Source organism: Zeugodacus cucurbitae, chromosome 4 (assembly GCF_028554725.1).
Source record: "Zeugodacus cucurbitae isolate PBARC_wt_2022May chromosome 4, idZeuCucr1.2, whole genome shotgun sequence".
NCBI classification, from domain to species: Eukaryota; Metazoa; Arthropoda; class Insecta; order Diptera; family Tephritidae; genus Zeugodacus; species Zeugodacus cucurbitae.
In genome coordinates, this window is record NC_071669.1 from 26,536,258 (window position 1) to 26,557,704 (window position 21,447).

The 21,447-nt window shown below is 34.8% G+C and overlaps 2 protein-coding genes across 2 annotated transcripts; both read right to left on the minus strand.

The window, feature by feature from the left end:
• Positions 1-8,820: 8,820 nt before the first annotated feature.
• Positions 8,821-9,953, minus strand: LOC128921444 (uncharacterized). The gene is made up of 2 exons (XM_054229163.1): positions 9,694-9,953; positions 8,821-9,639 (listed from the first exon to the last, which is right to left on the minus strand). The coding sequence occupies exons 1-2, from the start codon at positions 9,748-9,750 to the stop codon at positions 8,821-8,823; spliced, it is 876 nt and encodes a 291-aa protein (XP_054085138.1). The 5' UTR covers positions 9,751-9,953.
• A 5,174-nt stretch (positions 9,954-15,127) lies between these two features.
• Positions 15,128-19,136, minus strand: Glt_1 (glutactin). The gene is made up of 6 exons (XM_011191835.2): positions 18,651-19,136; positions 16,694-17,164; positions 16,421-16,621; positions 16,177-16,345; positions 15,924-16,120; positions 15,128-15,860 (listed from the first exon to the last, which is right to left on the minus strand). Exons 1-6 carry the CDS (start codon positions 18,900-18,902, stop codon positions 15,282-15,284), a joined length of 1,869 nt encoding a protein of 622 aa, XP_011190137.1. The 5' UTR covers positions 18,903-19,136; the 3' UTR covers positions 15,128-15,281.
• Between the last annotated feature and the right edge of the window lie 2,311 nt (positions 19,137-21,447).

Sequence of the window (21,447 nt, forward strand, 5' to 3'; positions counted from 1 at the left end):
ACAAAATAAATATTTACTAGAAAAGGGTAAATTACCAAGCATTAAAAATAAAAAAAATACAAGAAACATGTGTAAAAGAAATTGAGCAAAAATTAAATTAACAGGGAAAGCACTACGATCGGGTGTAACCGAACATTTTATACTCTCTAAATTGCGATTAATAATTTAATGTTATTACTATAACACACAATTTGACCCACATATTCGTCATATATATGGTATAAAGTACATTCAAAGTTGGAAACCTTAATATTAGATATATGGGAGCTAGGTGAAGTTATGACCCGATTTAACCCATTTTTGTCACGGAGACATATTATTAGAAGAAAAATATTCCCTATAAATTTTAAACTTATTGTCCAATTTCGGTTTTTAGAAGGGCCACTCTATAAATGTAGTAATTGTGCAAAGTTCTGTTCCGATATCTTCACTAGTGTTTACTTTATAGTAAACGATTCAGATTGACTTCACAACCGATTTGGCCTATTTTCACAACATATTATTGGGATGGCAGGAAATTATTATGAACCGAATTTCATTGGAATTGGAGGATTAGTTTCTGTGATACGGTTTTGGACCCATAAGTGGTACCACACCCATTTAAAATTTTGTATACCATTTTGAGTGCAGCTCTTCTGTACCATCTTTATAATGAAATTTAAGGTTTCTGGTGGTTTTCCTTACTGAATTAAAGCATTTTTAGTAGTTTTCAACATAACTTTTGTATAGGAGGTGGGCATGGTTGTAATCCGATTAAAAGAAATAGTTGTAGAAAATTTAGTTGTAGAAATTTAGTTTACGATCCTTTGTACCTAATTTTACTTTCATAGCTTTATTTATGGCTTAGTTATGGCACTTTTTGCCTTTTCGAGGTCCGTCATTTTGTGGACGTGGCAGTGGTCCGATTTAGTCCACCTTCGAAAACAACTTTCCTATGGTGCCAAGAAACACGTGTACCAATTTTAAACAAGATATGTGACTATTTTTACTCAAGTTAGACGGACGGACGGACGGACAGAAAGACAGATATCCGGATTTGAACTCTACTCGTCACCCTGATCACTTTGGTATATATATATATAACTCTATATCTAACTCGTTTAGTTTGTGAACAAAACTATTATACTCTCGTAGCAACTTTGTGATTATACCAGTTTTAAATACAGGATCTGCACAAAATATTAAATTTAGTCAAATTTTATCAATGTTCCTGAGGGCACCACTATGTTATTCTTCTGACTCCTCAAAAACGCGACTCCGAGTGTACGCGAGTCAACTATAAGGCAGCCTCAACAAAATTTGAGCAAGGGCTCACAAAAGAAAGCAAAAGCTTGTTTTTATGCATATGACAATGAGCACTAGCTCATCTAACTTCGTTCAAACTGAGCAAGATGAGATCAAACCGAAGCAGCGAGAAAAAGCAAACACATCAAATTTTATTATGCATACGACAAGCACCTTTTACTCAAAAAATCGAGTCCGAGCTCAAGCTCACGTTTTATGCATGAGGCCCATTATGTATGTATGTAATTGGCAGTCATGCTATTATTGCGTAGTGATTGTCAACGATTAGTAGTTTTGTTTGTTTTGTTTACTTTTTATAATTCATAATGACAACGATAGAAAATTCGGGTTGTGAGAACATTTCCAATGGCACAAACACCTAATCTGGTCTACACCTGAAATTTGTGATTTACAAAAAATTAAAATATTTAAGTGCAATGAAATGTTTTTTATTTATGATTTATAAATTAATAAATAAAATAAGTCTTGAGTGAATTCTATTCTTAAATTGAATTATTCTTTTATAATATGTACTATGTACGTCTAATATTCAAATTATTCAACCAAAAAAGCTAAGACAGAACGCGTCATCCCGACGCCAACATACGTACATACATATGTGTGTATGCTCATTTATTCATTTTTGTTATTTTATTATTTAAACAAATATATTAGAACACAAAAGCATTAACTTTTCTGTCTTTAAAACTCTTCCTAATACTTAAAACCATACATATAATACATAACATAAAACGACATTCATAAAAGTAGGCATTTCGCGCAGGGCACTTATGCAAAGTGCCATAGCCATGCGCGATGTTTACTCGTTGCTGGTTCGACAACGACTGAATGATAGAGTGTAATGTGCTGAACACATAGAAGACGACAAGCGACGAGCGACATCTGTCAAATATTAAAAAACACGCGTTCTTATGGGCACAGATTTTTTGGCAACAGCATGACTTCACCACAAAAGGGTTGAAGTCTTCGCTGTCGCCAAATTAGAAATGTTTCTAATTTTACCGACGACAATGGCCGCTGTAGAGCTGTCACTAACATAACATGTGAAATGTAAAATTATTCAAAGTTCTCACAAGTATGACGTTATTTTGCCAGCAGAAGCGTAAAATAGCTTTAATATATCATTTATAATAACAATCGATTATTTAAAACAAATAAATCGACCATTTTTACATTTTTTACGTAAATAATTTCACTTTAAACTAAATATGTAAATTTTATTGAAGTGATAGATGTTAGTACGGCAACAATGAAATTGCTTTTTGATATGTCGCTGCCGTCTTCAAAATGTTCACGTCGCTGGCTTCAAAGCGACATTTGTGATCAGCCGTCGCTACGTCGTGTCGTCGTCTTTGTGTTCAGCACTTAAAGACACGACACGACGTAGCGACGGCTGATATTACGCTTCTGCTGGCAAAATAACGTCATACTTGTGAGAACTTTGAATAATTTTACATTTCACATCAAGAATGATAGAAGACAAGATTACGACAGGCTGAGCGTTCACGACCAACGAATGGGAATAGGCAACAGAAGAATTGTCAAATGGAAAACGGAAATGTGAAACATAGTGAACCAAATTGAATAATGTGCAGATAAAATATCACAATGAACGTTATTCTTAAAATCTTCATTTATAAAATGATCTAATATAATCATGCATATTTATAATTAAAATTATATGTTTTGTTACAAAAAGTTCGCTATTTTGCCAACTTTTTTGTTGGTTGGAAAAGTGAGAAAAAAATCTTTATAGACGACTTTTTTTGTACTATTGTTGTTTAATTCCGCCATTGCGGACTTCTTTTTCAAATTAATACATTTTTCTCTTAAAATTTTAAATAATAATTAAGCACAAGCCTTGACTTCAGCTCTTTGTTTTGGTTTTATTGTTTTGTACCACCGTGCAATTTTGTTTTGCTCGCGTGTTCGTGGTCGTGAAACTTGTCACTCAACAGGAACTCAAAACTCAAAATAACTAACTGTAAACGCCTGTCGTAATCTTGTCTTCTATCATTCTTGATTTCACATATTAGTGGCAGCTCTACACCGGCCATTGTCGTCGGCAAAATTAGAATCATTTCTAATTTGGCGACAGCGAAGACTTCAACCCTTTTGTCGTGAAGTCGTGCTGTTGTCAAAAAATCTGTGCCCATAATAACGCGTGTATTTTAATATTTGACAGATGTCGCTCGTCGCTTGTCGTCTTCTATGTGTTCAGCACATAAGTGTACGTGTGACTTGAGTCGGCGCAATTGTGGTATGGAGTGCCGTCCACTGGTTTGAACTATAAAACTAAACGAGTTAGATATAGGGTTATACATATATACCAAAGTGATCAGGGTGACGAGTAGAGCTAAAATGAAAAATTAAGATATCCTAATGAAACTTTGAGAGAGTATATATGTATGTACAGTGGCTCACAGCCAAAATGATGCAGCAACGAAATGAAAAATCGCTTAGTAAAAAATTATGTTTATATTTCGAAATTAAAAACTTTTACTAATTTATTGATTAGGTACATATGTATTTGTTTAACCTTTTAAATAAAAAAAACGCAAAAATTATTTATTTTTTACAAGCGTTAAGTAAAAACATGTTCGTATACCGAAATACAAGCTCACAGCCAAAATTGTGCACAAATATTTACCGTTAGCGCCGATTTTCGAATGCAAAGTAAACACTCTCATAAATGTGAGCTATCCTGGAAAAATATATATTTAAAATGTTTGACATTCTTTTTTGTAAAGTATATTTCAAAATGGGTCGCTAAAAAAGTATTGAAGTGCGAATTACGTATTCCACGACGGAATATAAAGTCTGTATACTATCTGCTAGCAAGTTATATTTAGTCAAGTTTCTGCTGGAAAAGCGTTTCTTTACTAATATTGTCGTCAGCTGATCGCATGAGAGCTGCTAATTTCTGCTGGTGCAATTTTCGCTAGTAGCCGCCAGATAGAAACAGCTGTTGAATAAATGTGTAAATCAGGGCGGCTTTGAGCATTAGCTTTGATTTAGTTCTTTTTAATGATTTTTGTTTATTAAAATTAAATTAAATATTCATTAAATAACGATGAAAACACAAATTGTGAATGTTTAAACTAATTAGAATTTGATATAAACAATAATATACTGGCGTATGTGCATATATTAATCAATGTATTGTTTTTTATTATAAAAGTTAATAAAATCTTTACTATCATTTGTTTAACACGTTGACTGCCAAGGCCATTTTCTGAAAACTGTTCAAAAATGACATTTTGATTTTTTCACATTATATTACTAAAAACTCTATTTCTAGATCATTGGTATCATCAAAAATCAAACAAACAAAAATCAAAGGACGTACGAGTTATCTTGTAGTTGGCGTCTGGGAAAGAACGCTACGAATTATCTCGTAGTAGGTAGGTCCACACATCACAACCATCTACCGACAGATTATACAAGGTGAGACCAATCCTAAATCATTTCAACGATGTTATGCGTGAAAACTATGTACCAAGTAAAAATATTTGTATTGACGAATCCATGATGCTATGGCGGGGAAGATTGCTTTTCCGCCAATACATAAAAAATAAAAAACACAAATATGGTGAAATGAATGATGTGAGTCCGACGGTCTTATAATAAAAATAAAAATTTACAGCGGAAAATCTGAGGGAACTACCCATAATGTAGGTCACACTGCTGACGTTGTTTTACATTTACTTGAGGACTATCTCGATAAAGGCTACGCGCTTTACATGGATAATTTTTATAATTCAGTAAGTCTTACAAAACTGTTATATACACGAAAAACTTATGTGTGTGGAACCCTACGAAGTAACAGAAAAGGAAACCCCAAAGATGTGGTAAATCGCAAACTAAAAAGAGGGGAGTGTTTTTTGCAGACAAATGGAAATTCCTTTCCATTTCAAACATGCACGCTATTGAAATGGTAGAGGTGCCCAATCGCAATGGAACAATTTCTATGAAACCGAATATAATTCGAGATTACAATAATGGAATGCCTGGCATTGACCGATCAGATCAAATGATTTCGTACTACTTATCTCTAAGAAAGACTATTAGATGACACAAAAAGGTTTCACTTCATATTATAGATACAAAATGCTCACAGAATTTACCAAAAAGTAACTTCATCTAAAATAAAACTGATAAAGTTCAGAGAAGAATTCGTCTTGGCGTTGATTGGAGATTTTCAACCACTTAAAAAAAAATAGATCTAAAGAGCTCCATTATTTAGAATGTTGACCACCAACGGAAAAAAACATCGTCCGACAAAGCCATGTCGTGTGTGTATGTATGTGATTGGCGTTCAACCGTTTAGCCGGTTATAGCCGAATCGATGAGATTCTCTTTCCTTCGCAGTTCGGCGCCAGTTGGAGATTCCAAGTGTAACCAGGTCGCTCTCCACCTGGTCCTTCCAACGGAGTGGAGGCCTTCCCCTTCCTCGGCTTCCTCCGGCGGGTACTGCATCGAACACTTTCAGAGCTAGAGTGTTTTCGTCCATTCGGACAACATGACCTAGAGAGCGTAGCCGCTGTTTTTTTATTCGCTGAACTATGTCAATGTCGTCGTATAACTCGTACAGCTCATCGTTCCATCGTCTACGGTATTCGCCGTTGCCAATGTTCTGAGGTCCATAAATCTTGCGCAAAATTTTCCTCTCGAAAACTCCTAGTGTCGTCTCATCTGATGTTGACATCGTCCAAGCTTCTGCACCATAAGCAGAAGCAGGACGGGAATGATAAGCGACTTGTAGAGTTCGAGTTCGAGTGGCAAGAGTGATTCTGCGCTGGATTTCGAGGCTGACATTGTTGGTGTTATTGATACTGGTTCCCAGGTATACGAAATATTCTACAACTTCAAAGTTATGACTGTCAACAGTGACGTGGGAGCCAAGACGCGAGTGCGCCGACTGTTTGCTTGATGACAGGAGCTTTTTCGTCTTGTCCTCATTCACCTCCAGACCCATTCGCTTCGCCTCCTTATCCATGCGGAAAAAAGCAGAACAAACGGCGTTGTTGCTTCCGATGATATCAATATCATCGGCGTATGCCAGCAGCTGTACACTCTTGTAGAAGATTGTACCTTCACTATTTAGCTCTGCAGCTCGTATTATTTTTTCCAACATCAAGTTAAAGAAGTCGCACGATAGTGAGTCACCTTGTCTGAAACCTCGTTTGGTATCGAACGGCTGGGAGAGATCCTTCCCATGTCGTGTGTGTACCCAAGAAAAAACACACCGAGAAACGTGTTACTTCTGTCCAGCCTGTACAGAGAAGCCCCAGCATTTGTGTGGAAAATTGTTTTAAAAACTACCACAAACAATAATATATTGCTTTATTTATTGTATTTGAGTTAATTTTTCTATTATATTGAATGAATTTTTGCATTATATTGAATGAATTTTTCCATTAATTAAAAAAAAAAAAAGCTCATGGAACCCAATTTTTTTTATTTTCCCAGAAGCCATTTATCGATACTAACACTATTATAATACGGTTTTACTCGTAGCTACACAAAAAGTGGTAGTTTTAGGTAGTATGAGATAACTCGTAGTTGGCTTCCTGGAAGGGAAATCATACTACGAGTTATCTCGTAGTTGGCAGTCAACGTGTTAATAAAAAAATCTTTTATTTTATTTATAACGCAAATACTTGTTTAACTTTAAGTGCAATAAACAAATCAAATCAAATAGGTACAACATGAGGGTAATTTTTGCAACAGAAACATAACTATTGCGAATCTCTGCAAGAATTTGTGGTGATCTGCTCAGAAAAAAAATATTTTGCGAATTTATGTAATGAAAAATTTATTGTAAACTAGCGGACCCGGCCACACGTTTTTGTGGCTAAAGTATGCATTAAATTAATTCTTTATTTTTTTAATATAGTGAAAGACTCTTACACATAAAAATTAAAGCCGGTAAATTTGAAATTTATTGAAATAAGTATTTGTAAATTGTTTTAATCGCAAATCCACATAAACTGTTTATTTTTTATTTTGAATCTTATATTAAAGTAAGTAACAAATGAGTAAATTACAAAGTTGTTGATGATATGTAACATTTAATGTTATTAACTTCGTAAATTACAATTGCTAACTAGTCTAGTTTTATTATTATTGCAGTACTTTATGGTACACAATATTTTTGGTTTGATTATCTGGAGCGTAAACAAACAGAGCAGATGGTTTTCCAACACGGGAACAGGCGACATACAATTGACCATGCGAGAAACATGGGTTTTCCAAATTAATACCACAAACACTTAACGACTGCCCCTGGGATTTGTTTATAGTTATAGCGAAAGCAAGCCGAACTGGAAACTGCAGTCGTTTAAACTCGAATGGAACGTCAGTTGGAATCATTGGGATGCGAGGTATCAAAACGTCCTCTCCTTTATATTTTCCTTTCAATAATATTGCTTCTATTACGTTATTAAATAATTTTTTGATCACTAATCGTGTGCCGTTACAAAGTCGTGGTTGGTTAATATTTCGCAACATTATAACTACAGATCCAACTTTTAATTGAAGATTGTGAGGCGGCAATCCAGGCAAATCGAGCGAATTTAAAAATTCTGGTGGATAGTTCACGACATCATCTTCATTAGTTGCTGTATTAACTGATTTATATGTCTTTATTTCACCTGGAATGTCATTTTGAATTTTGATGTTTAACTCATTTACATCAGTGTTTTTGGCTGCCAGTATAGCTCGTTCGCTCAACCAATCATGGAATAAGTAATTTTGAGCAACATTTGGAAACACTTTTTGAATGAGTTCAGCTTTTGATTGTGGTAATTGACAAAAACTCTCAGGAAAAGTTATATAGCGCGTTAGTACATCTATAGGAAATTTTCCATTTCCGATATCTATGAGTTGTTTAGAGAACATTACTCTAGATTCATCATTTTGCAACATGACACGCATATTCTCACTTAAATGCAATACCTTCACATATTTCCACAAATTGGATGACTTGAAACATGCATTAATTTCATCAGCTGGCGTTGAACGTGGAACCACCGGCAATGTTTGCCGAAAATCTCCTGATAATTAAATCAATGCACCACCAAATTGGTTTTGGTTGTTCCGTAGATCTTTTAAAGTTCTATCTAAAGCCTCTAAAGATTTTTTATGCGCCATCGTGCATTCATCCAATACTATTAGTTTACATTGCTGCAAAACCTTTGCCATTGCAGATTTTTTTGAAATGTTGCAGGTTGGCGTTTCGTTGCTTTGCATATTCAATGGCAATTTTAGAGCTGACTGGGCTGTTCGACCGCCTTCAAGCAAATTTGCTGTAATACCTGACGACGCCAGAGCAAGAGCAATTTCATTTTTTGAGCGAATTGTTGCCAATATCAAACTAATCAAAAACGTTTTTCCTGTACCCCCAGGAACCCCCGGTTCCATCATGTATTACTCTCATAAGAATATTAAATACATACTTTTGTTTTTCGTTCAATAGTGGAAGATGTATTTGAATTGATTCTTTCAATGTATTTAGATCATGCACTCTTCTGTGCACTCTACAGAATACATCCAACAACGTGTTTCACCAAACACACAATGTTTCACAATGAAATCCATTAAAGATTTCAACTTTTGTCTGAAGACTCTTGCTATAATGTCATGACGATAAATGGGTGATTGACGAACATAGGACATAGCGTCTTGAGCATATTCATGCATATGCCGAGGACTACCGATATAGGTTGCAGGAAGAATGGTCATCCTGCCAACATTTTCTGCATTTCCATCCGAATTGATTGCATCTCGAAGGTGAATGTACTCTTCAGATCGAAATTTGGTCTGATTCAACCTGATGAATGTTAATCTCTCAGTCTCAATCTTAACATACATATCAACAACATATTTGTGACATAATATGGGATATTGCAGAGCATCATATGAGCGATGTGTTTCCTTAATACGTTGTAATTTATTATTTCGACGATGTAAAACAATATCACGTGATTCCAAATTTTCTCCAACTACAATAATGGCAACTTCATCAATTGTGGGAGCATTAAAACGTCCTGCATGTTGGCCCACAGGAGTTTTATCAGCTCTGATAACATTTTTGTGATCATCAGATGGCATCATATCTATTGCACTTTTAAATAATTTAACCAATTGATTGTGTTCGTGAAATAAGTTTTGTAATTGTGCAACTATTGATCTTTTCACTAAATTGTTATGTGCACAACGTAGATTGATTTCTTGTGAAGAATTTCCCATAAAATAAATTTGCAAAAATTTGTAGTCGCTATCTGACACTGGTAACAGTGAACCTGCCTTGTGATAAATTTGACCTTGTATCTGTATACGTAAAAAATTATTTAAAAAATTGACATAGGCTATAAACAAACAAACCTTAAAAGTAGGCAAGAAATTTTCCCGAACTAATTTTGTTGTTCCAAATGAAGTCATTTGAAAGCAGTTGTTATATTGTTGAATATTGTTTAAAAATTGTTTGGAATCTGTTCCTATTCCTAAAAGCAATGAGTACAATGGTTCAGGAGGTGGAAGTAATGGAATCAATTTAACTTTTCCATTTGCGCAACACAATTCATTGGCTTCATTTTTGTATTTCAATGCCTTGCAATATTTGCAACCGTATTTGTAGGCACTGTAATCAGTTGTCATATCGTAACAGAAAGCAGCTATGAAGTAGCAAATGTATACTCGATCATCATCAATCACATACGGTTAAAACATTCAGTTGTGTTTTATATTTCAATTCATATTTTTTTTTTACTTATTTTGTGAATGTTTGAAATATATATGTATTTGAAATATGTTATCAAAATTTTTCATTTGTTTTTAAATATGTTGTCGATTCAAATATATTTTATAGATTATTATCTTTTCCGCCATTTTTCCATATTTACATAGTTCCCATGACTGCCACCAAATCGGTTCAGCCGTTCTCGACGTTTTGTTCATTTTAACATCTAAAGATTGACAATTGTTTGTATGGGACATTAGAAAAGTTTGGATTTTAAACTTTTTCAAGGATTTTTTTAGTATTTCTTCCCGTAAGAACCATCCTTGCACTTCAGGGAACATTGTGAAAAAAGAATTAGCGAAATCGGTGCACCCATTCTCGAGTTATGCGCTTAGCAACACATTTTGCGATTCATTTTTATATTATAGATGTTCAAATACAATTTGAATAAATTATTTATTCACCTATCATTAATACGCTTGACTGGCTCCAATTTATTACATCTTTTAACAATTCTAAATATCGTAAAACTGAACTACGCGTGTACGTTTCTTTTGTGCTATTCTGCTCAAAGCTATATTCATATATGTATTTATTAAAGAGTTCTCTTTCAAACAGAAAATCTTCACGTGTTCACAGATTTCCTAATAGTGAAGATTTTTTTGTAACTAGTATACTTCAAAAAATCCAAAATCTTCAATCTTGGTGATATTTTAATTTAAAAAACTTAATTTTAAAACTAAATCTGAACATCTGGCAACTCTACCCAGAAACTATAAAAATAACAGCTGAAGTTGAAGTTGTGTGAAGTATAACTGCATCTAAGTTTTCCAAGCCAAATTTTTCGAAGCTGAGTTAAGTCAAGCATCGGTAACTGGAGCTTCAGAGCTGTGGTGCTGACTTGTCGCTTAATACCATCAACGACTTGGCGTAAGATAAACAAACAATATGATTTTTATACTCTCGCAACATGTTGCACAGAGTATTATAGTTTTGTTCACATAATGGTTGTTTGTGTCACCAAGAAATAAAAAAGTTAGATATGGGGTTATATACATATATATAAATGATCAGGATGACGAGTGGATTTGAAATCCGGATGTCTGTCCGTGCAAGCGATAACTTGAGTAAAAATTAAGATATCTTAATGAAACTTGGAACACATATTCCTTGGCACCCTGAGGAGGTTGCTTTCGAATGGGCAAAATCGGTCCACTGCCACGCCCACAAAATAGCGGAAACCGAAAACATATACAGTGTCATAACTTAGCCATAAATAAAGTTATGAAAATAAAATTTGGAACATAGAATCGCATTAGGGAGGGGCACATTTGGATGTAATTTTTTTTTTTAAATTGGGCGTGCCCCGCCCCCAAATAGATTTTTTGTATATAACTCGCAAACCAATAAAGCTATATAAACCAAACATTCTGCAGTCGTTTTTTTTACCCATTTCCTTATACAGTCCAAAAATGAAAGAAATCGGATAATAACCACGCCCACCTCCCATACAAAGGAAGGGTTGAAAATGACTAAAAGTGCGTTAACTCACTAACGAAAAACGTAAGAAACTCTAAACTTCAAATAAGAAATGGTTGATGTAAGCTGCACTCAGATTTTTTTACAAAATGAAAAATGGGCGTGGCGTCGCCCACTTATGGGTCAAAAACCATATCCAAGAACTACTAGACCGATTTCAATGAAATTCGGTATGTAACACTTACTTCACACCCTGATGACACGGGTGGAATATGGGCGAAATCGGTTCACAATTACGCCTATTTCCCATATAACTCAATTTTTAATTCTTCTGATTCGTTCTTCTTCTTCTTGACTGGCGTAGACACCGCTTACGCGGTTATAGCCGAGTCCAAAACAGCGCGCCACGTATCCCTCCTTCTGGCAGTTTGGCGTCAATTGGTTATACCAAGCGAAGCCAGGTCCCTCTCCACCTGGTCCTTCCATGGGAGTGGAGGTCTTCCTTTTCCTCTTTATAATATATACATTAAGAACCAATGAAGATATCGGAATAAAACTTTTATTACAGCATAGTATGTATGTATGTATTTATAATATGATATGTTTTTTTATAATTTATAGCATAAACATATGTATGTATATCGTTCACTACAATACATAGCACATATATGTACATCTTGGTTTTTATTTATTTAAAAAATACTTTTATTAATATTTGCTCGTGGCATTTTGGGATTAGTGCAGTCATCTGAGGACGCAACTTGCGCGAGTTAATCCTAAGTATTATAAATACGGAAAAAGTCAACGCAAAGGAACTATTCGGCATATCATTTAACGTTATGTTCGTGAAAATCGTGTCGCAAATTAAAAAAATCGGCTCACTAAAATATTTAAAGAAAGTGACTCCCGTTTTGTACGGAAAATACGAGAAAATCCTCATGGGAAATGGGAAAAATTCTTGGGAAGAACAGTCATCCCAAAACCACAAGAAGAATGCTCAGAGAAGCTGATTTAAATGGCCGTACAGACCAAAATAAACCATACATCAATGCTAAAACTCGAAGAGCAAGGTCGAAGGTTGCAAACGAACAGTTAAATAAGCCATAAGATCGGATCGGATAGAAATATATATGTATGAACAAAACCAATTACTGAGCTACAACCGCAAAATCTACGTAGTACCGTAAAACATGGTGGAGAGCATGTAATGGTGTGGGGATGCATGCCGTCTTCTGGTGTCGGGAATTTGGAATTCATCGATTGGACTATGTGCAAGAGTGTGTATTGACATTTTGAAACGAAATTTGCTACAAAATGCCACGGAATTAAATACTTTTGATAACTGTCGGAACTATCAAGATAAAGATCGCACAAATTCGGAGTTGTATAAAGTTGGCTTAATTGGAACTGTCCACATACTGCAATTGAGAGTCTGTGGTCAGTTTAGGAACGAGACATGCGATAATACCAAATTCGAAATTGAAAACGCCTACTTGAATAACGCCATGCAAACAAAACGAATTGCTCCTAACTATACAAATAAATTGATAGAATACATGCTGAAACGTATAGAAGCAGTTATTTATAGTAAGAGGCATCCCACAAAGTACTAATCGACATAAAAATTAGTTGTGTCCTTAAAAAAATGCAATGTATTTTTTTTTTGTAATTTGAGATGCAATATTATACTGTAATTTGTTTTTGTTGTAGCTAAATAAAATAACAAAAAAACTGCTTTAAATTTAATGTGTATATTTGCCGCTGTTAAGTGGTATTTAAATTTTTTGGAAAATGTATTTAGTATTCAAGTAATACTTGTTTTAGTATTTCTTGTACGTTTGCATCACCTTGGCTGTGAGCCCCTGTACATGTCTCTGGCCACTTGTAAATATTTAAACGACAAATTCGTCTCGGTGGAAACATTCTCTGACTTGTTCAACAAGCAGGCAAACGTGGCCTGAAACGAGTTAAGAACTCTAGTACGAGTGATTGGTAGGCACGCCAATAGATTGGGGACACCATACAATGACTATTACAGAAGCTGTTAAGAAGTAGAAGAGAAGGAGACAGTAGAATATATTCTATGTGGATACAAGGCTTTGCACAGGAAAGGAAAGACAACGATCGATCACGATTTTATCGACGATGTCTCCGAATTTGTATTTATAAAACTGGTTGAATTGAACAACTTTATCAAGGCCACAGGATGGTTCAGAGAGGACATAATAGTGTGAGGAGATTCTAGTCCCGGTGAAGTTCTCATAAAGGCCTAAGTGCGACGTAGGCCATCCACTTTACCTACCTACCTAATGAAACTTGGTACAAATATTCCTTGGCACCCTGAGGAGTTTGGTATTGCATATGGGCGTAATCGGACCATTGCCACACCCACAAAATGGCGATAACCGAAAAACTATATAGAGCTTTAACTAAACCATAAATAAAGTTATTAAAGTTGTATTTGGAGGATCACACAAGGGAGAGACATATTTGGATGTATTTTTTTTAAGGGGACTTGGACGCGCCTTCAAATAGTTTTTTTTGTATATATCTCGCAAACTACTTAAGCTATATATATACCAAACTTTAGTCACATTTCCTTTTAGTACTCCATCACACACCATGAAAATAGGTGAAAGCGGATAATAACCATGTTGAAAATTACTAAAAATGCTTTAACTCAGTAAGGAAAAACTCCAGAAACCTTAAATTTAATTTGCTGCACTCAAATTTCTATACAGAATTTGAAATGGGCGTGGCTGCGCCCACTTATGGGTCAAAAACCATATGTCAGAAACACTCGATCGTTTTCCATGAAATTATGTACATAATATTTTCTTGACCCCCTTATGACACGGATGAAAAATCGGTTCATATCCATGCATATTTCCCAAATAATTCAATTTTGAATTATATCAAAGTTGATTTTTTTGTATCAATTTGCATTTTGCAAAGAATTAGTTGACAACTGTACATCAGGAGCAAATGAAGATAGTGGAATACAACAAATATTGTATTTGAGGTGTGGCATCTCTTACGAAAAAATTGTCAAAATTGGACAAAAACTTTCAATGTCGCGGATATCGAACATGAAAAGTTCATTGCCTAAGGATAAAATATTGGTACACCTCTCAGATATTTTAATGTAATGCATTTAAAAGAGTTAATATTTTTCTTCTAACCGTGTGTCTCTGTACCAAAAAGGGTTAAAATCGAGTTATAAATTCCCGTAACTCCCATATACCTATAATTAGGCTTTTCAAATAAATAAATTTCGAGAGTATAAAATGTTCAGTTACATCCGAATTTAGCGCTTCCTTACTTGTTGTTATATGCTGGTGATGCCAAAGGTGAATATTCATAATTCGGATTTATCAATCGATGAATTATCGAAAAAACGTTCTGACTCCGAGAGGATTCTGCACAGATTTTGACTTTTCACCTATGTTCACAAGTAGATACGTATAAAATGAGCAATAAACACTCTTCAGACTATCTCAGCTAATGCAATCTTCTTTATCAAAGACCCTTCTTGCAAAATATTACAATCACTTCGCGACCTATTGTAAGACCGTCTGAACACAATCTGGATACTTCAGAAATATTTATTTGTGTGCGTATATTTAAAATACAATTTCAGTTCATTTGTTGATTAATAAATGTATATATATTACATAAATACTATATAGGATTTTAAATTATATAAAATTTGGAAAGATTCTTCGAATTAATATACACAAGTCGGTATCACCAATTAAGCACGCATTTTAGAAGGATATGTGCGCTTAACTAAAGATTTTTTCCCACTTAGCTTTCGTCGCCTATTACGTTTAATTTGTTGTCGTTTTTTCGCTCGGTTATTTCGTAGGTAATAAATTTCTCTGATTAAACTGTGTCCATTTTCTTCGTCTATTAATGTTGCTGAGAACTCCTTAAAGTAATTCCCGCTTACTGTTAAAGTATCGTCTATTTTCATATATGGACCATACAAAGTGGTCATTGGTGGCCAATATCCTGCGCGGACATCACTAAATGGATTTCCGTTAATCACAAATGAAGTCCACAAGTCTACCATACGGCTGGCCATTGTCCTATCGGGCGGACTCAAATTGGTAACATGTTGTGGATACGGAAAGAGATACAGTGCTTCGTCTGTAAGAGACACACCCGCCTTGAAAGGACTCTGCAGGTTGGTTTCCTCATCCAAATCGCGATACCGATTAAATTCACCCATGTAATCAAATGAATAGAGGAATGTATTTTCAGGAACGTGTTTATTATTCATGTTGAGAGCTAAAAGCACCGGTAGTTTATGCATTAAGGTGCCACCGACCTGTAAAATAAATATTCAATTATTACTATGCTTATAAGTAAATAACAGTAAATGTTTACTTACGTCAATTAAACGGGGTATCAGAGTGCCGAATGTACCATTTTCCATTAACTTTCTATTGAAAAAGTCGTGTGTGACAAAGCTCGTCAACAACATCGTTTTATCAGTGCCCACCACTTGACGAATGATATGATCAATATAGTCATATGTGTTATAGTCATCGTCTGGTATGGTTCCCTCGAAATCATTTTCCACGATTTCTAAAATTTTCACAAATAAGAATACGAATAATACATGGAACAGTTGAGCTATTCACCGTTCAAAACTCTTGAGCCAACATTTTTTGGACATCCTCCCATTGCCGGATATGAGAAGTTCGAATTCAGTATAAGGTCATAAGGATGCTTGGGCAAGACACCACTTGGTCCACCAATTGTAAATTGAATACCACCAGTGTAACCCACTCCCAAATCGGACTTTTCGAGCTAAGTTTTCATATGTACATGCAAATATATTTTATCATAAATACATATATAATATTAACAATATTGAATACTCACAGCGTGGGTCATAAATGCACTGAGCAATTCTAGCGGTGACAAGTCCATCAAACATTCATTTAAATCCCGCACAGTTTTCATTTTACATTCGGCTTTCTCAGCAATCTCTTGGGCTAACTGACGGGGATTACCTTCCAGAAATATTGGCATCAGTGCGGAGCCGGAATGATAGATCACTTGGTGAAAGAGTCCTTTTTGTACCTGTAACGGATTAAAAACAGTTATTTTTGCTTTGCTTCCTTATTTGTGTTTAAAACACGGGGAGGCGCTTACTATTGGGGAAATGGCCAACAAATGTGCTATAGCTGCACCGCCCACTTGACCCGCTAGCGTCACATGATTTTCGTCGCCACCAAAATATTTTATGAAATGTTTGACGAATTGTAATGCCAAGTATATGTCAAGTACGCCCGCATTACCAGGAATTTCATCGGTTTTTGTTGATAGGAAACCAAATGGGCCCAGTCGATATTGTGGTGTCACCAATACAATATCCTTTTCTAGCAAATAATCAGGAGGTGCTTCAGAGTTACTACCCTCATACAAATACTCTCCGTGTACATATACTAAAACTGGAAATCGACCTGTGTTGTTAGGTGTAGTTATTGTTAACGTGAGACAGTCTTCAATATCCAGTACATCATCCAGTTTCTTTAAAGTTTCCATTGAAACAACCGATGGACAACCGATTTTCTCTGTTGTGGCATCCATGACGTCATCCCATGGTTCTACGGGTCGCGGAGGCTGCAAAGTAAATAAAGAGTAAACAATTAATTGATCTTGTAATGCAGTCAAGGTAATCATATACACAATTTAATATTGTTTAGATACCTATTATATTCATACTCTCGAAGGCCGAAATTTACTCTGTCCCATATACATATATAGATACATAGGTTAGGTTAGGATAGGTTGTAAAACCGTTCCCCAAAGTGAAACATACGTTAACTATGAAAGACAGTTTGTGATCGCCCCCAAGGTTAAGTATTAGGATTCAACAAAGCGCCCTTAACTTACTACAAATCTGCAGAGATTTTTCTTTGAGATTCGAGAAATCTTTTTCTTGAGTCGCAAAGACGGTACATTTCAGAAGAAAGTGATGAGATGATTCCACCTCGTCCTCCTCCACGCAGCTTCTACAGCTAGCATCCGGTGAGATTTTTAACATTACAGCGTGGATTCCGATTGAATAATAGTCAGTTAGAATCCCTACGAGTACGGAGAGGTGAACTTTACTGAGGACGAAGAGCTTGGTAGACCTCCTCCGATTCACCATAGGCCAGAAGGATCTGGCGACTGCGCAATACCAATGACTTGCTTGCCCAGCATAGCCGAGGCACATCTTTCCAGTAGTAAACCAAACGTCCCTTGAAGGAATAATAGTAGAGAACTTGTTACCAGGGATAAGCTCGACGGCATGGTGATGATCCAATAAACTCGGGATGAAGTCGAAGTGGGCGAGGATTCTTGTGTGGCCGGACACGCTCTCGTCTAAAACCCCGCTCGTTGAACGCTTACTAGGTTTTTAGCTAGTGAGGCCTTTTCAAGCACATGTGTATCCCATAGAATGTTTAACTATAGTTACATATAGCAAGAGAACCACGTTTGGTATGTGGCCCCATCAATTTCCGATGGCTCGTCTGAAGCAAAATAAAGCAACCGAGGTCTTCTTAGCTCTCTTCTCTAATGTTGAGTTTCCATGAGAGCTTTTTGTTCTGGATGAGCCCTAGTACTTAACTCTGTCCGCTAGCTGGAGACAAGTTCCCCCCATCGATAGTAAGGACGTCAAAAGCTCATTTCGTTACGACGCCATGAATTCAACACCGAACCTTTTCAGGGTTTTCATTAGCGTTTTTGGCATAACGTTATTGAAAGTTCCATCAATATCGATAAAGGTTCCCACGGCAAAGTCTACGTACTATTTACACTTTTTGAGCATTATTTCACTAAAACTTACAGAATGGAGTATATCCTGAGGATCAATTCTAGTTTTATATTTTGTTCTTGTTTTTGAATATTAATGAAGACCATAACTTTTGTTGCGCATAACAAGTTCAGAAAATAGTACTGAACTGTTAGACTTCAATCTAAACGATCGGCAAAAAGTAATTGGACACATTTGTAAAATCTGTGCAAATGAGAACTCAAATCACTTTTCCCCAAATTGACATCGAAACAAATCGAACTAACTCTATTAATCAATGTATTTAGATATTATTTTAAATCACACCTTGAATCGATATTTCCCGGTAGGAGCTTCTGCATATTTGACATCCACAAACTGTAATACTTGGCGCTTCGACCAAGCTGTCTGTATAACTTTTCCTTGAATGGAACCCAAACTGGGTAAATTTATAACGGAATCAACTTCATCATCGAATTGGGCCTGCACAGAGTATAATAAAAGGAATGTTGTCGCAAATAATACCAAAAACCGTTTTCGACGATTAATGGAAATAGAGTTAAATTGTATTCCAAACATTTTTTTTTAATTTCGTTTCAAATCAATCCACAATTCACTTCGGTTCATATATATGGTATATTTAACACATAAATATTTAATTAATTGATATTCGATTGAACGCAATAAAACATTTTTTTATTGTATGGGCAATCAGAACACTTTTAAACTTCGCCACAATAGTTAAGAGGAGACGCTCAAAGAATATACCGCGCAGCACTGAGTCGTTCTTCAGACTGGTTGTAGAATGCATAGCAGACAAGAAAGTGACTATATCTGGTAGCAGATACGAGAAAGTGTTATTCGCAATAATAACAACAATGCTAAATTATGCATAGTGACACAGAAAATAGTAGGAAATGGACTATCCGATTTCTCTTTATCTTAATGAGCATTCTAGCGGTACAATCAAAATCAAAAATCTTAAAAAAAAAATAAAAAATACGAAAACATACGTAGTTTATTAGAAGAATTTAAAAAAATTAACCAAAACTATTAATTATTCTTCTTTGCGTACTATGTGAATATGTATATAGTGCACATCCATATACACACATAGATACATTCAGTTTAATATTTCATCTCAGACCTTTTTGACATCTCCTTTCTCTTAACAGTAGTTGCTTAAAATCATCAAATTTACATACGTATGTACATACATACATATAAAAGGTAAAAGTGAAAATAAAAATATTCCCAATTAATGCTGCGTTGATGGTTTAATATCTCTACATATATATATATATATATATATATACTTATATCTCAACGGAGATTGTTTGTAGGGACAAGCTACTTCAAGCACAAACCGAAAACAATAAATATATTTCTTATTAGTTAGGTTAATTTTGACGAGAATATCATAAATCAAAGTGAGTCACTTTTGAAATAATGATGTGCACTAATTTGTTATAAAAAGTCTAATCTATGCCGAATTTCATTTGAGAACATACATACATCTTCTACACATCTACATAGACTTAAACGTACGAACTACAAATATACCTAAATTATTACTAATGCTCCATATAAACTTTCCATATGATTTCCTACATCCGGTTAACTTTTCAATAGATATTTTGGACACTAGTAATGTTGCCTAAGCTCTATTTCCACATCGTACAGTTTAAAAACATTTTGAACATACTGTTTTTTTAGAAATCAATAAGATAACAAATCATTCGAATAACTTTGCTATAACTTTGGAACCAGTTAAGAATTAACCGCAAAAAGCAAGTAATGCATATCATTATGTAGTAGTCAACATCAAAAGTCCCGTATGTTAGTTTCTCAACCACCGTTGCTGTATTATTAGTTTCAGGCAATATTTTGGTGTCAGTGTCCGAGTTCCATCATTTTCGTTTATGTGTTTATGTAGGTTAAACACGCCAAATCTATTAGATAGACAAACGATAATATTAAAAAAAAAGAAAAGTAAAATCGAAATATTTTTAGTTTTTTTTTTTTTTTTAATTACATATACATATGTACATATGTATGTAGAACGTATGTTGATGGTATATTCTCACATAACTTTCGCAAAGATACAAAGCTTCTAGCAAGACATCTGCTCGTGAATAGAAAAATATGACTACAATAAATTAGCCAACTGCTATGATGCTAACTTTATTTGGAAATACTGACATGGCAGATACATGACGTGAATGTTCATATGAAAGAGGTGCTGTCCAAAAATCTTATAAATGAAAATCTCCTTCTTTAGCTATATTTGATGTCACGTGATATCTGTTGGTATTTTACACACTTTGTAAGTCAATTTCTATTGTATAGTAAACGCTGAAGAGAATGCGATTTTACGAACTTTTTGGGTGATTGTGAACAAATTAATATCTAGTTTGTTTAATGGTACTCGCTTTACAACAATATGTAGTAAGTATAGATTTTTCGTACTAAATACTCTTATAATAATCGAGATTATATACAGTAGTTTTCCGAAATAACGAATATTCGTTTTAACGAAAACCGCTTATAACGCAGAAGCAAAATTTTTACATTGAGTAAGTTAAATAACGAACGCTTTGTAGGTACTCAGTTTAACGAACAACATGAAAAAGACTTATGTAGAAAGAGTTAAAAATGAAATAATACCGTGGTAAAAACAGAAAAAAAGAAAAATATGAAAATAAACTGGAAAAAATTCAAAAGAAATGAAAATTAATTTCAAAGTGTCCACCGTTTCAACTTTATTAAAAAATAAGATAAACCTTTCGTAAAATACTTTTACTTCGTGCAATCGCCGTTGCATTGATTCCCCCAACTTTTTCGTAAGTTTTGAGGATAACTTCTTGCACTTATTTTGCAATGCTTCTTTAAGTTGTTTCCAGTCCCTAATACTGTAAATTTTCAACGCATTTTTAACGATAGAACATAAATTCTCAATTGCGTTTATATCTGGGCTTTGCGGTGCTGTTTTAAGGTAAAAATGTACAGTAGTACAAGATCCAAAGACGAGTATCCAGCGCAGTATGTTTGAGGTCATTATCTTGGTAAAACAGATATCGATCTCCCAATCCAAGGTTATCTGCACTTTCATTACTTTTTTCTT